Source organism: Silurus meridionalis, chromosome 8 (assembly GCF_014805685.1).
Source record: "Silurus meridionalis isolate SWU-2019-XX chromosome 8, ASM1480568v1, whole genome shotgun sequence".
NCBI classification, from domain to species: domain Eukaryota; kingdom Metazoa; phylum Chordata; class Actinopteri; order Siluriformes; family Siluridae; genus Silurus; species Silurus meridionalis.
Genome location: NC_060891.1, coordinates 11,221,735 through 11,237,162, shown reverse-complemented (window position 1 = coordinate 11,237,162; position 15,428 = coordinate 11,221,735). Strand labels below are relative to the sequence as shown.

Genomic DNA, 15,428 nt, shown 5'->3' with positions numbered 1-15,428 from the left:
AGAGTGCAAGTAACACAAACAGGCTTAGGGAGAAAAGAGTTTACTATTGCATAAATATTTTGGACACATCTGATAAGCTATTAAATTTGTGTCTTTGTTTTGTTTTCATCAGCTTTCATGCTTATGTGCTCATTTCATCATAAGGATCCTGATGATTTATCAAAGGTCCTTAAAAGACTCCAGCAAAAAATACAGAAAAATGGATGCAATAATAGTTTATTATAAAAGTCATAAAAATAAAATCCAATAATTGCATTCTATACTATCTAGGTAAGGAATTTCCAGTCTTTGTAACTAAAATAATGTTTGGTTCTCTATCGCCATCTTGTGGATAAAGTTGTAACCTTTATAAGTCATGTAACTTTTCTGACTAATTAAAACTGTTTGAAAGTCTATTTAAGTAAAATTAAAGTTAAACACAAAGATCACATTTCACTTGTCTGACATTGTGAAATAATAGTGCTTGAAAATTACTTTGGAGTAAATGTAACTTAAATAGCCATTTTAGAACCTACTCGATCACACAGTTTTTTTTTAAATATATTCATGCAAGTCTGGATGTCTGATCAAACAAAGTTGAATATTCACACTTGTCCTTTACTAAAAGACAATGAGAAATAAAAGCATTGACCATTAAAAAAATTTAATATTATTTGCATATTACTTAATATGCAATCTAAATCCAAATTTTCGACTATTTTTATCTGATAGTGAGCTTGCAGAGCTAATGTAATATTTGCCATTGACTACAAATTGTTTATTGCTAGCAAACAACTATGTAATGTCAGTTGTCAGCAGTGAGAGAAACAGTGGGTTTGATCTTCACATCTGTAACCCAGCATCAGCAATTGTGGTCAGGATAAATGTGAACAAGATGGATCATTTACCTTTCTTTGTTCTTCCCTCAAAATGCATTTGAAAGCAAAATTACAGTTTGAAAAGTGAGCGAATAAAAGTGAGGAATACACAGTCAAAGCACACCATTGAAGGACAAATCTCATAAAAGGATACATCGCAGAACTGCAAGTTTTTTGTTGTTTTTTTATTATTAAAAAGGAATAATAATTTTGCTGTTTATTTCTGTATGTCTGGTATTTTTAAGAAACACAGCATTAAACCAGTAAGGGCATTACAAACTGGAAGCACCAGAGAAAAGTCCCCACATTACTTTTATAATCCATTATATAATACTAATAGTTTATTGTTGAGCTATGCATAGATATTAGATGACCATAGATATGACCATCTATCACTTTTACTATTAGTGCCAAATTTCAATGTGGCAATCTAAGATTTGGACTGTCTGTTGGTTTTTTTTTTTTTAAAGATTCAGTTTAGCCCTAAAATGATAATTGCAATAAGCAATTGTGCAAATGTGTGCTTTTTAATTCAGTGCAAAGCACTTTATCTATTTATAGCATGTACAGGGGCTGTTGGGAAGTACATACAAACTCCTGAAGATTAGAGCGAGGGGGATAGTAAGGTGTGTAGGAGAGTTAGTTGTGTGCTGCCTCTACCCTTTTTTCTATGTGCTTCCTGTTTATATTAAGCTGTATGATCAGTTCTGAATGCTGATTGGCTGGTGTGTGTGAGGAAGGGCCTCATGTTTCAAAGTTTCTGTGTCTCCATTGTCATATGGACACCTGTTGGGAGAGAAAGGACATTAGAAGAAACTGTGGGTAGTCAGGAAGGTGTTGTTTAAAAGCTTAACACATGCACACACACACATACATGCACAACACAGCATTGTCTTTTTTTGTGGGATGCATATTTATACACACTCCAGCCAGATGGACAGCTGTGAAACATGAGGACATCTGCCTGCTCTTTTGCTTTCTTTTCACAAATCTCTAGTGATTTTGGCAAGGACAACATCACTCAAAAGAGCACTACCACCCTAGAATTGCTACTGTTGCCTATGGAAATGAGTATGGAGTTTTTAACACCATGAATGTGAGCATTTGGACATGATTTGACTACTTAATGATGTAATGAAGTAATGACCTGTGTATCCAAATGCAGCCTTAAGGGGTCTAAGCAGAACTCTGGACAGACTTTGAGTTTTTTCAAGAAACCTTAAGGAGAAAGAGAAGGGTTTGAACAATAAGAAGAAACTCAAGTTCACTGAATTTCTACAGGGCCTATGCGAAGGCTTCTTTTATCTCCTTAACCCTTGGTTTCTTCGACATGTCCTCACTGTATCAACAGTCTGGACAAATCTTCTTGAGCACCAGTGACCAACTTGGCTCTCAAAAATGTTATGATCAGTGGGTATACAAACCAAAACATGACAAAGGTAAGAATCTTCAGATCTCCATGATCACGTTTGTGTTGTCTGACTTAAAACTAATGATTTGTATTCAGCTTGTATTCCCACACAGCTGCATTTAACCTATTTTCTAACTTCTAGAAAAGCTTCTGGATCTATTCTGTTAGATTATTCACCACTGCCATATCATAGTTACCAACACATTTCATTTCGTGACACATCTGTTACAACTTATTATAACAGCTATAACAGATGTCATACACTGTCTTTCTCAAATCGGGTCTGGAGCCTAAAAGAATCATGACCAAATGCATGCAACTTTTCACTTTATTAGAACTTTATAGGACAATAGATTATTGGTTAGAAAACATACTGAATATAGTTTTGGTTTGTTTGCATTCAAAACCAAGGTTTGCAATATTATTATACTTAACTGCACACAAGGGAAAAGAAAAAGAAAAGAAATTGCAACAGCTGGAAACCCTGTCAATTTAACTGTAGACAAGCTGCATTGTCTATATTAACTGTACTATCACTCATTTTTGGCTAAAATTGCTTTAAACTTTGATTTACTTTGTTTAACTTTGTTGAATTGGTGTTAAATGGCATACTGTTACATACTAAGACACTAATAGTGTTTTTGCAGGATTTACATTTCAACCTTAGAAAAACATTTATAGGACAGTTGTAAGATTTTGATATTTCAGTGTAAAAATCCTTATTTGTGGTCATTATCCGAACTGGCAGCATTAAAATGTTGTCACTCTGTAGATTTCCTTCTATTTGTAGGTTTATTTTAATAGCGAGTGGTGACAGCCTCGGAAGGCTCTCCCCCTGGTCAGCTTTTTGGATAACAATTGAGTCTAGGAGATTTGCCTATTTTTGTCAGATGACTTTTCGCCGCCAAACAGAGAACAATCAGTCGAGCTACAGCTGGAGATAAAGTTAAGCAGAAGGGACCTCTGGCCACACTTTTGTAGGACCCAGTCTTTCTTTCTCCTTTTCTTTTTTCTTTGTTTGTCCACCTCCATCTTTTACTCTTGTACGTCTAGAGAAGTCTGTGCAGCACAAGTACAGTAGTATGTATGACCAGCTTGAATAACACTACCATAATTCTTATTGAAGCTGGCTGCCTGCCATAGGAGTGAGCAGCAGCGTGTGTGTTTGTGTGTGCAAAAGAAGACCAGGGAGGGAGTTTCAAGCCTGTATCTGTTAACTTGTGTGAGTGTGTGCTGGGACGAGAGAGGGAGTTACTTCATTTGGGACACCAGGCTGTATGAGGGAAAAACTCTGACACACTGTTAAAACACTCAAACGCCCACACTGAACTGGAGAGGAGAACATGTTCTGTCTGAGAGGTAAGATTTGTTCTTTTCGATGTAAGACAGAGAGAAAGAGAGTCTGCGATAGACTGCTGAACTTGCAGCAAAAAGTTGAGGGAGGAGGACAAAAGAGAGCAGTGCTCAGCTGTAGTTAGGCTGCAGTGTTGGATTTCAAAAGTGCTCCCTGCTTCGTTCTTCTCTGCTTCCTTTGTTTTCTCGGGAAGAAACCAAGCTAACGGGCTACTAAGGGAGAGATGAGGGAATAAATGACCGGGGTTTTTAAAAGGGAGAGAGATTGATGTCTTTTGTGTGAGTATTTCTCAGAGGTCTACAAAAGCTCAATGCATTCTGTTGCTGTTGTTCTTGTAAATGCATGAAAGGCAAAAAAAAAGCCATATCTGCACTTCTCATGATGAAACCTATAGAGGCTCAGCATTTTTTTTTCCAGTCTTATGTGATGAGTTCACGGCACAAGTTTCACTCACGCTCTCTTATTCTGGCTTTAATACTGTGTGACCTTTCACCATGCACATCATACCCCCTCCTGATGTCAGGTAGAATTAATCTGTTCACCACCGTGACCTGGATTCCTGGAGCTCAGTCACTTCTCACACTGCCAACCTTAAAATTACATTGTGAAGTTTCACTTAGTGTACAGGTTTATTTTATCAACCCTCAAATGTGTACAATAAACATTTCAAATTTTATAGAGCCATGGTCAAATCACATTAGGTCCAAGATTAAAGTTTATAGTAATGACTATTAGAACTTCATATGCAGGATATTATAATTCTAGGTTTTGATTTCCATTGGGGTAATTAATAAAAAAAAAAAAGGCTCTGGCTATGCTTCACTGATTTTTTTCCTGCTTTGAGAATCACTGAACTGAATGTGTCTGTAGGGATGCTTGTTCTGTTGTAAGATCATGTGTTAACCACATGTTTACATTTTGTATTTAATGTAATATAACAGGCTTAATATAAACTGTAAAGCTCTAAAACCTGAAAAGGCACTTTAAATAAGAAGACATAATATTATATTTTATAAATATATATATATATATATATATATATATATATATATATATATATATATATATAATTTCAGAGTCACTCAATAAAATCTGCATTATCTGTGCCTTATGTGCACACTAATTCAGTACAATTGCCACAATCAAGCTACAGATTTTGTACAGCCCTTAGTTACAGCAATTTTATAAGAACAAGCGTGTTTTCTTTTTCTTCTCTAAGAGCCAGAGGAGCATATTAACATTTAGCAGAAGTGAAAGGTGCTTGGATGTTATGAGGCTGCAACTATACAGGTTAGAACAGGTTTTAAAGCAAAGTCACAAAACAAGCCAATCATTAGAACCCTCCCTCCTAATCATCACCACCACCACCACTACCACAACTCCTCTACTAAAAATAGTGAGGCTCTGAGATGCTTGTGTCAACCTACCTATACTCAGACAAGTCTGGGTGAAAAACAGCAGCAATGAAAGGCCTCAGTGCAGATGGCCATTTCCATAAAGCTTGTTTTTAAAATGAGCCTCGTTGTCAGCAGGACAGTTACTGTGAGTGCAAATGTGTGCAGAAGCCCCCCAGCTCTATCTTGAGTTGTACCTTTGGAAGTGGGGGAGAGTCAAGGTCGAATAGATCTTTAATGAGCAGGAAACTGCATCTGTTTTTCACCTTTTTCTGAAGCAGACAGAAACCATGTGGAATGGAGATAGTTCTTGTGGGAGGCAGAGGGTAAAATATGTTTAAATATTTCACAATATATCACAATAACCTTGAGAAACATCCAGCGTATACACACACACACACACACACACACACACACACACACGTTTCGCAACCTGACAATTTCTACACATTTGAGTTTTCCTGAATATGACTTGGGACTAATAGCAATAGTTCCTAATAAAATAGTTAAACAGTGAAGAATTATTGGCACCTATCATTACAATTAGCACTAATAACAATGCAAGTATTGACACTTTGGGCAGTAATTTGCTAAACATTTATCACTCTAATTTCGCTAAACATTGTTTAAAACCTTGTAATTTTCAGAAAGCTTTAGTCTGCAGAGTTTTTTTGGCAGTACTATTTTCTTATAATGCATAACAATGTTGGAGACACTTTTAAGTGGATTTTATATTCCTGTGGATCCTTTGTTAGGGGGCTGCACAGAAAGATAAAATACAAGATTACAAAAAAATTTTTTTTTCTATTTAATTGACCCTTGTGGTCAGCAGGGTGTTTTATTAAAAAAAAAAAAAAAAAAAACACTTTCCTGCACTTGTTTCAGTAGCAGTTTTTTAATGCATTAATAAATAAAGTTTCCACTGTTCCTGCCTTATGATGAGTTACATTTTCATTATACACCAATCAGGCATAACATTATGAGTATCGGCCTAATTTTGTGTTGGTCCTCCTTTTGCTGCAGAAACAGTCGTAACCCGTCAAGCATTAAAAGCATTAATTCCTTCAGCAATCTGAGATACAGTTAATTATCTTCTGGATCGGACTACACAGGCCAGCCTTAACAACCCACGTGCATCAGTGAGCCTTGGATGCCCATGACCCTGTTGCCGGTTTACCACTGTTCCTTCCTTGGACCACTTTTGATACTCAATACTGCAGAACGGGAACATCTTACAACAGCTGCAGTTTTAGAGATGATCTGACCCGGTCATCTAGCATCACAATTTGGCCCTTGTCAGACTCTCTGAAATCCTTTCACTTGCCCATTTTTCCTGCTTCCAACACATATGTTAAAATGTTCACTCACTAATTTTCCCGGTCTCTCGCGGATAGCACGATGGACCAAAAACCAATAGGGAATTGTTTTTATGAGGTTTTATGTTGAAATAATGAAATTGATTAATAAAAAATATAATTATTAGTTATAAAATGAATTAAAATGTTAATAAAGTATAGTACTGTATACATAAAATAGCTTTTTTTGGGGTGGCATCCGTTTATCACGGTTTTTAATTTATAGTGGGCGGTTTTGGAACCACCGCGATAAACGGGGGATTACTGTATATCCCACCCACTAACAGCTGCCATGATGAAGAGATAAACAGTGTTATTCACTCACCAGTCAGTTATAATGTCATAATGTGTTGCCTGTTCGGTGTATATGTAATTAAATTGAAATAAAATCATACACTCTGTATAATAGTAAAATAATATGCACATTACCGCATGACCCCATGACCCGGTCAAATGATTAGGGAGGGTTGTTATACTCCTTATCATACACAATATTAATGTTTATACAGTATGTAGCCACCCTCTTGTTCATATTACAGATTTTCAGAATAATTCAAATCTGGAGGCCACCCTAACCCAATCCTTTTTTTTTTTACCTGTTTTTATGTTAACTTAGGATGTGTGGTCATGGTTGTTATTTTGCTCGAAGGTCTATTAATGGCCATAACTTATGGCCTTAATTCCAGGCTAAAATATCCAGTACCTGGGACTGAAAGAAAGTATGGACTTTGGGTACACAGGAAAGTGTGCTCATACAGTGTGTCCTGTTTTTTTCCTCATGCAGTTTTTATTCATGTATAACGATGGTAAGAGGAATATCAACCTCACTGTATGTGTTGAAAGGTATTTTGTTTGCCCCATGATAATGACAAACTGAATTTGCACATGTACAAGCTCATATTTTTGCACTAGGAAAACAGATCATTGAGAAATTTTTTTTGAGAAAAAATTATATTCTATTGTTTATTATTATTATTAGTATTATTATTATTAGTATTATTATTATTATTATTTTCCTTTAGAGATATATGAAGTATATTCTTAAAAAACTGTATCCATGCATTTTGCAATATGAACATAGATTAAGTATTTTTTCAAATATTGAATCCACCATTTTATATTGTTTGGGCTAATATTTTATAATAAAATAATTTATACATTATTTTTGGAATGTGACCATACTTCTGGGATTAAAGGTCATTCAAAATGTGTACCATGCCTGCAGATATCTTGGTTGATGGAGTCAGATCCTCATGAACATGTAACCATACACAACACACACAGACACACCCTGCACAGCTGCCTGGTGTGTGAAGACCCTCCCTAGCATTTGTGGAATTTTGCATCTGACCCTAATGGTAATAGTGAGGTTGAGACATTGAGCTTGACTTTCGCACGTCCCCATAGTTCAGATGGAAAAACAAAGGAATTCTTCTGAATGAAAAATGAAGAAGGTGGTGGTCCACAATGCAAACCTTAATGGTAATGATTAATGTTACAATATCACAAGATAGATTGGCTTTTTATAAAGCTTGGCTAAAATGTATTCTTTTTTTTTTTTTTTTTTACTATGCTGTGATTATAAGAATGTATAATCTATGCTTTGTTTTTGCAAGCGTTCCAGTACAACACGAATCTTATTTCTTAACCTTATCTACATCTAAAGCTCTACCTCCAAATTTGGGTCAGGACAGCTATTTCTATACCGCTCTCAAAGATTTCTTAAATATACCACAACTTTATCTTTTGAGCTAGTGATTAAATGCTACCCTTGCTTCACTGTAAAGCTTATAAACCTTCTCTTTGGCACACCACAGATATACATCAGTGTCTGCTATGCAACATATCACTGTTCTTTTTTTACCTTTCCAACCTAATAATGCTTCTACTCAGAGGAGTAGAGGAAGATCTACCAGAGATTTAGCATTAGAATTGAAAGAATGCAACTTTTGGTTTTAAGTGCAAGTCCCATATGCTATAATTAGCCTCATTAAACAGCATGCCATACCACCATTAGCTGGAGTGGCTATATTTAAGCAAATATTTTGGCATACCCAGTTGCTGTTTCTGTGTTATCCACTAGAATACTTTCTTGGAATGATTTGGTTCTGTTTATGATTCTCTATAGCACATACAGGATAAAGTACACAAACAGCTAAGATTTCACTATATATATATATATATATATATATATATATATATATATATATATATATATAGAGAGAGAGAGAGAGAGAGAGAGAGAGAGAGAGAGAGAGAGAGAGTAATCCCCTGAATTGCTGTGATTTGAATCTCGCGCCCCCCAGTTTATCGTGGAATTGCATTTGCCACATAACTAATTTGTTTCGCTGATTTTCCCGGCCTCTCACAGATAGCACGATAGACCAAGAAACTTATAGGGAATTGTTTTTATGGAGTTTAATGTTGAAATAATGGAATTTATTAATAAAAATATAATTGAATTATTAATTATAAAATGAAGCAAAATGTTAATACAGTACAGTACAGAAAGTATCTTCAACTCTGCCTCTTTTTTTTTTTTACATCATAGTACACTTCAACCAATAAACAAGCAGAGAATCTATGCATACTACAAAACTGTACTGTACTATAAATGTGATACAGTTTACTGTATTTCTATAAATTTACACAAAATACATCTCGCTATATTCTAAACCACTGTGATAAAACGGGGATTTCAATATATGTATATATACTGTATAATGCAGTGTTCCAAGAGAAATGGACATTGTATTCTGGGGAATAAACCAGGCATCCATTTGTTTCATTTCCTCTTAGGAAATGTTTGTGCCCAAAGAATTTACTATTTCGAAGACATTATGAAACCAACCATGGTTAAAAGTTCAACCAGTATACTGGGCTTCTATGGACAAACAGGGTAAACAAGCTAATTGCAGCTCTCAAGAGCAGTCAGTTTTCAGTCATAGTCATCAGATGAGCAATTCTGCTGTGAAAGCAAACAGATGTCAACAGCGTAAAAACAATTTATTTAAACTCTGTTATAATGTTACAGCTTAACAATTACCTAAAGAACTTTTAATTGTAGCCTTATGAGTGTGCCACTATTTTAAATAAAGCTAATAAAACTAATAAAGCGTATCTTATAAATTGCAGGCGACCTGATGTCTTTGTGTAGCCTGATTATGGTGAGATTTTAATCAACGAGTTTCCCATCATGCTATTAAATGTGAGCCAGAAAGATAAACTGCACTGGCACTAGGACCCAGCTGACTATTGTGTTTGGTCATGCTGGTGGTTCTGTTCATATGAAGCCTCTGGGTCTATGGCAGTCATTGTTGCTCACTCCTAGTCCTTCAATCGTTATGATACACTCACTACAGGATGTTAAAATTACAGCCAACTGAGTTTGTCTAGCATGGCCTCTGGAAATATTATGCTCCTTATGGGAGAGTCTAATCTCTATTCAGAGTCACTGGATTGTTGTATTTAATAGGGCATTGAGCTTGCTATCACCAGATGGCCAAAACTCTAAAGCAAGTTCTTTCAACACTGTATGCTCTTTTCCAGCAGTATCACCCGGTATTTTTCAGTATATCTAACCTGTTGATCTTCCACATGGACTCTATTGCTGTCATGGTATAAAAGTCAAAGAAAACCTGAATGTTTAACAGAGCATTGCTATTAGTGTCAGTGTGAAACTCTTGTTTAACGAAACCCTATTGTATCCATGGCAAAGAGTGCAGCAGCTGTGGAAACGAATATCTCTCGAGAATTCAGGTCATTAAAGGCTGAAATTGTCAGCCAGATAAATGGCTTCAAAATTAACAGGGCACAACAAGGGTTTTCTTATTAAAGCTCCTAAACTGTTGTGGTGTTAGAGGTTGGAATAGAAAACTATATTTTTCATGAGTACCATTGATTTGACCTCATCCAGTTAACCTATGAGTGAGTTCTGCTGATTTTAGTGGTGTCATCATTGGAGGTTTTCAATATTAATAGGCAACAGAACTTATGTGTATGTGTTTGCCATTTTGTTCTTTCAAAGTTCTTTCACAGGAGTTAAAGGTATATTGAATGTGTTTTCTACAAATACAATATTTTTTAAAAGTAAATTATTTGTGGAGTATCTATGTAGCCACATATAAAGAAAGAAAAATGTATCCTTTTGACATTATAGACAAGCTTTTGATAAACTACCCCAATACTTGGTAGCTAATGAACATTGAACAATGAACACGAAGGAACAAAGACACACCTACAGCAGCCAGATATCATTATAGTTAAGAAATGGTCAGATTTGTTGGTGTTTAGCAATGATGTGGTGAGATTATTTGTTCTATGGAGTGGAGAGGCCCTACATGGTATTGAAATTAGGATTTCCCTCCCAGTTTTTTTTGGCATGTAAGTGCTAGGTGGAGCACTTTTATTTCACCATCTCAGACATCTATGGAGCTGAGCTTGGGGTTTGGACCATACTTTAGATGAACTGTAATCAAATCTGAGTGTGATAAAATGGCTGATTGCAGTATTTCTGGCCAAAGTGTGCTAATAAAGTGATGTAATGGACATGGTAAAAGTCTTTTCATATTGTTCTGTTGTATTAATGATGTCCCTCTGGACCTCAGCTCACAGTCAGCAGTTCTGAAGCCAAGTTCTAAAATGTATGTCTTTTCAGTTTTTTATTGTCACCACAACAATTATTGAATGTGAGTGTGAGTGTGTGTGTGTGTGTGTGTGTGTGTGTGTGTGTGTGTGTGTGCGTGTGTGCATGTGTGCGTGTGTGTGCGTGTATTCGAATGCTGTTGATCCAAGATCCCTGGGGTTGCCACGCATGCATCATTCACCGGATAGTCCAGTTTTTAATGCATCCAGTTTTAACCATGGATTAGTTCACTTTTTCTCCAGTGGGGAAAAAAACAAAAAACAAAATATCATGCTGGTCAGTTAGTATGTTAATCCCCACTTCTATCCTTCTACAGCTTTAGACCATTTATATGTATCAGTAATTTTCAATATCACAGTAAAGAGACTCGTTTTGGTCACACGTTTAAATTTCAAGTGTTCATGTGTGCAAAATATCAAAGAGAATTTAAATTATATATATGAAATGCATGTTATGAGCATACAGCTATACAGCTGTACAATAGAAAATATCTATAGGAAAATAAGCAGGAAACAGTGGAAGGAGAAAAAGTTATGAAGGAGACACAAATTATGTTTTTTATTTCCTTGGTGCATCCCTTGGTGCACTGCTTATTGATCACCAGTAGGTGGAGTAGCGTTACTTTCTGGCAGCAACAGCTCTTTATTAAAAGGAAATCTTGCAAAAGTAACAGCTTCAAGTGTCAAGCCCTGTCTTCTATATACTGTATGTATTTGAGGGTGTGCTTGTGTAGTGAAACTTCACGGGTTTTAGATAATCATCATACAGTAGCTTTTCCCTGTGGAGGTCTCATTAACAGAACAAGCGCACCAGTGGATGTTTCATTGACATAAACAAACAAACTGGGTAATATACAAGACCTTTAGTCAGACAAGTTGCAGTAAATGCTTACTCCAAGTTGACCATCTGCAGTGTGGGAGCCTCTCATTATTAGCATTAGGATGGAGACAGATAATCCAGTTTTACAGATTAGCTGAACAAAGTAGCCATGCAAGGTAATGCTTCCCTTCAGTCTAGACTCTCTGGGAGTTGAACGAATATAACTGATCTTATTTTAACTTTAATTTTCTTTCTTTAAAGACATTCTTATTTTTCAACAATTTTAAATTCTATATTTACATCTTATTTCATTCTTGTAAAGGGCAAAAAAAAAATTTTAACTCATACTTTTGAGGGATTTTCAGTAGATCCAGGGGAAAAAAAAAATAGGTCGAGGATGTCCTGTATTGGAATATAGAAACTGAGGAACCGGAATTCGTATAAGGGGGAAGATGATGGCATACGTGAACTGCATCTCTCCCCAACTGGCAGGGAAGTGCTGGAACAGGGTTTACTATGAAGATGAGGATGAGCTCCTTCCAATCTACATTCACAAACCAAACAACCTCCAGTCTCAAAATGGGGGCAGCCTCCGTCGCAGGCTTCTTGTCTCCAAGATCCATGAGCGGCAGGATAGACTTTGGTATTCCAGACACTGGGATGGACCTTCATTATTTACAAGCATTCAACCACTTCAGACACAGCACAGAAGCACTTTCAAGCCCATGCAGGAGGATTGTACAGGTAGAGCTTTGAGACGCTGCATCAGCTGGAGGTCATTCAATGCGGGATCATTTATTCATCATCAGTAATGTTTCAGTTATCCCAAATGCTGGCTTTTATTGCTAAATGGAGGTGGAGAATATTCTTTCCCAGAGGCTACAGTTTCTGTTATCAGATGGAATTAGCAGGTGTTGAAACAGTATGAGTAGGCTCCAGGGCTGTAAACATTTTGAGATGAGTACAATATTTCAGGGTGGCATTTAAACTGGTGTATATTTTGGTGCCTAGACTTATTAGAATGTGCACAGTCTTTGGAAGGCCAAGACCAGCAAGCTCCTGAGGCAGTTGCTGACAGATGCTGTTTAAATTGAAATACAGTTTACTTAGACAACTTTGCGATTTAATCGGGGAGCTTAGGGTGGTATGCTTCCCTTTATCTTATCTCTGCATTCATCGCTTGCTTAAATTGTTTGATAATCTCTTGCATGTGGCTTCACCAACCATTCACTATTCAGAAATACATAATTTTACATTTAGGGTGTAAGGACAGTAAAACACTATAGTTTTATTACATGTTATGTGAGTGCCTGACAAAAAAGCTCAAAAAAAAAAAGAACATATTGTTGGCTGACAGTGTCAGAATTAATATTAATGACTTGACTTAATTTAATGAGTCAGTGAATTATTTAATTAAAATATGCATCACACTGAAACTGCCACATGGAGGCTGTGCTTCTGTAACAGATTTTCATGAAATTCCTGTCAGCAAAAGCAGATGCTAATTTCTGAAAGTCTTTCAGGCAGGTGGGCTTTTTAAATATACTTGGAGCAGGTGCTACTCGAACAGTATATGTTGAACTGCTGGGTATATTATCGTTGGATCTGTGCATCTAGTCATTGTTTGGACTGGCTGATCCATTTTTAAAGTAACGATCAAGCTCCAGGTTCTCAGCAAGTATCAAAGAAAATTACTTTGAGGTAACAGCTCATCCCACCTGACAACATAGAGACGGATGTCTCTCAAGGGCTGTACTATACAGAGCCTTAGAATTTCATTACATTCACTTGTTGTGCAGCAAAACAGAAGGTGTAGCAGTCAATCCACTTATTTTTTTGTGTTAAAGGCTTAATAGAGCATAGAGATGTTCTCCAGAGTGCACTATGCCCTTAGTAACCGATACAAACCACAGGCCATTGTGTACCTTTTAGCCACTTAGGGTACAAAATAAAAAGAGGTAATCAAAGGATGCATGCCTCTACTATTACTACTACTACTACTACTACTACTACTACTATTATTAGTAGTAATAATAATAATAATAATGGCCCTCGTTTGCATTTTTTACAGTATGCAACCTTTTACATGACCTTACAAAGCACATGTCCTCCACCAGATGGCACCAGTTCTGTTTAAAATTTAAAATCAAATTCACCAAATTGATCAAATTATCTTCTTTGCAATATGCAAGAAGCGGATAACGTACAAATTCTGTACATTTTCTGTATATTTGCATAGAGTTGGGGTGTTGGAGGATATTTAGCAGGGTTTAGATTTAGGCTGTGCGATTGTGTAAATGTGATTCACAAGATGCAGGAGATCACCCACTACCCAAAATCAATTTTAAAGCTCATTTGTTACTATTATTTTACTAGGTTTTTACAGCAGAAGAGGAATCCACATGGTGGACGAATGAGCAGATCAGCAAGGGATTTTACACATGGCTTTAGACAGATGCAAGCATTAATACCTATTCAGCAAACATGAATGGCATGGCATCTTGTCACATAGCATCAGACTTTTCATTAAATATTTTTATCTAATTAGTTTGACCCATCTCTAGCATAGACATGAGCCTCAGCACTCAGTGATTAATGCAGCAATGAACAATGACTGAGAAGTTCTAGGGGAACCAGCATGATTGGTTGCTTTTTTCTCTCCTGTTGTCATGTTCTGCTTGAGCCAATCAGCAGTCTGCCTTCAGCACAGGGGCTCTGTGAATAAGAAATGGCTCACACATTGGAAATCTGCATACTAAACTCATCTACTTGCAGCATGTTTACACTTAATTTAATTACACTTAAAAGTCTTACACATTTGCATAATTATGTAAGACATATGAATGCACATTTCTTCCAAAAACATGCTCTGGTTTCACATATAGTATAACAGAACACCAGGAAAATTAAATCAGTTTTAGTCATTGTTTTTGATAAATTTGGAATCTACAGTATTACTAATCAAAGTACTACCAATCAATACTATAAAAAAAAGCAAAACAAATCGTGTGCACAAATGAATTTGGTTTTGGAAAATTTTGTTGTGTTTGATTTTCCCTGGTTTGACTTTGCCAGCAGGACCATAGGACTTTGGAATCTAGCACCTTAAATAGACGTTACTATTTTAAGTGCTATATTCCACGGCATGCACAGTAGCATCTAAAGTAGTTCACTGATAAAAATGTGTATAAAATTACAGACTGACACCTGAGCACTGAAGCTTGCTTTCTAATGTAAGAATGCTCCATTAATTCGGCTGTTTGCATTAAAAGACTCCAATTTAAATACTGCTTTGAATAAGATGCATTGTTAAATGTCTATGAAGCACTTCTCAAAAAACAGGGTACTAATCATTTCTTGTAGTTAAGTGGCAAAAATCCTAATTAAGGATGTGATCAACAGTTAAGCTTTTATTAAATAGATAATAGCAGTTGTTAGCAATCTATTCATAGTTAATATAGTTCTTCTATAATCTGCTTTATTGCAGCTTGACTGTGCTTTATTACATTGCTCACTGTGACTGCCAAAATCTTATAATGTGTAGTGTGTATTATTTTGACTATTTATTCCAATTTAGCTACAGGTGATAGGCT

General features: G+C 36.1%; 1 protein-coding gene across 3 annotated transcripts in view; it reads left to right on the top strand.

Moving 5' to 3' along the window:
* The window catches only part of nhsl1a (NHS-like 1a), a 53,930-nt gene that overhangs the window by 15,565 nt on the left and 22,937 nt on the right, over positions 1 to 15,428 (top strand). Inside the window, exon 1 of one of the 3 annotated variants that reach the window (XM_046856200.1) lies at positions 12,001 to 12,579. The exons of the other annotated variants lie outside the window; for them this stretch is intronic. Within the exon in view, the coding sequence (XP_046712156.1) occupies positions 12,288 to 12,579 (292 nt within the window). The 5' untranslated portion in view covers positions 12,001 to 12,287. Of the gene's footprint in view, positions 1 to 12,000; positions 12,580 to 15,428 lie in introns of those variants that run through there. 3 annotated transcript variants of the gene reach the window in all.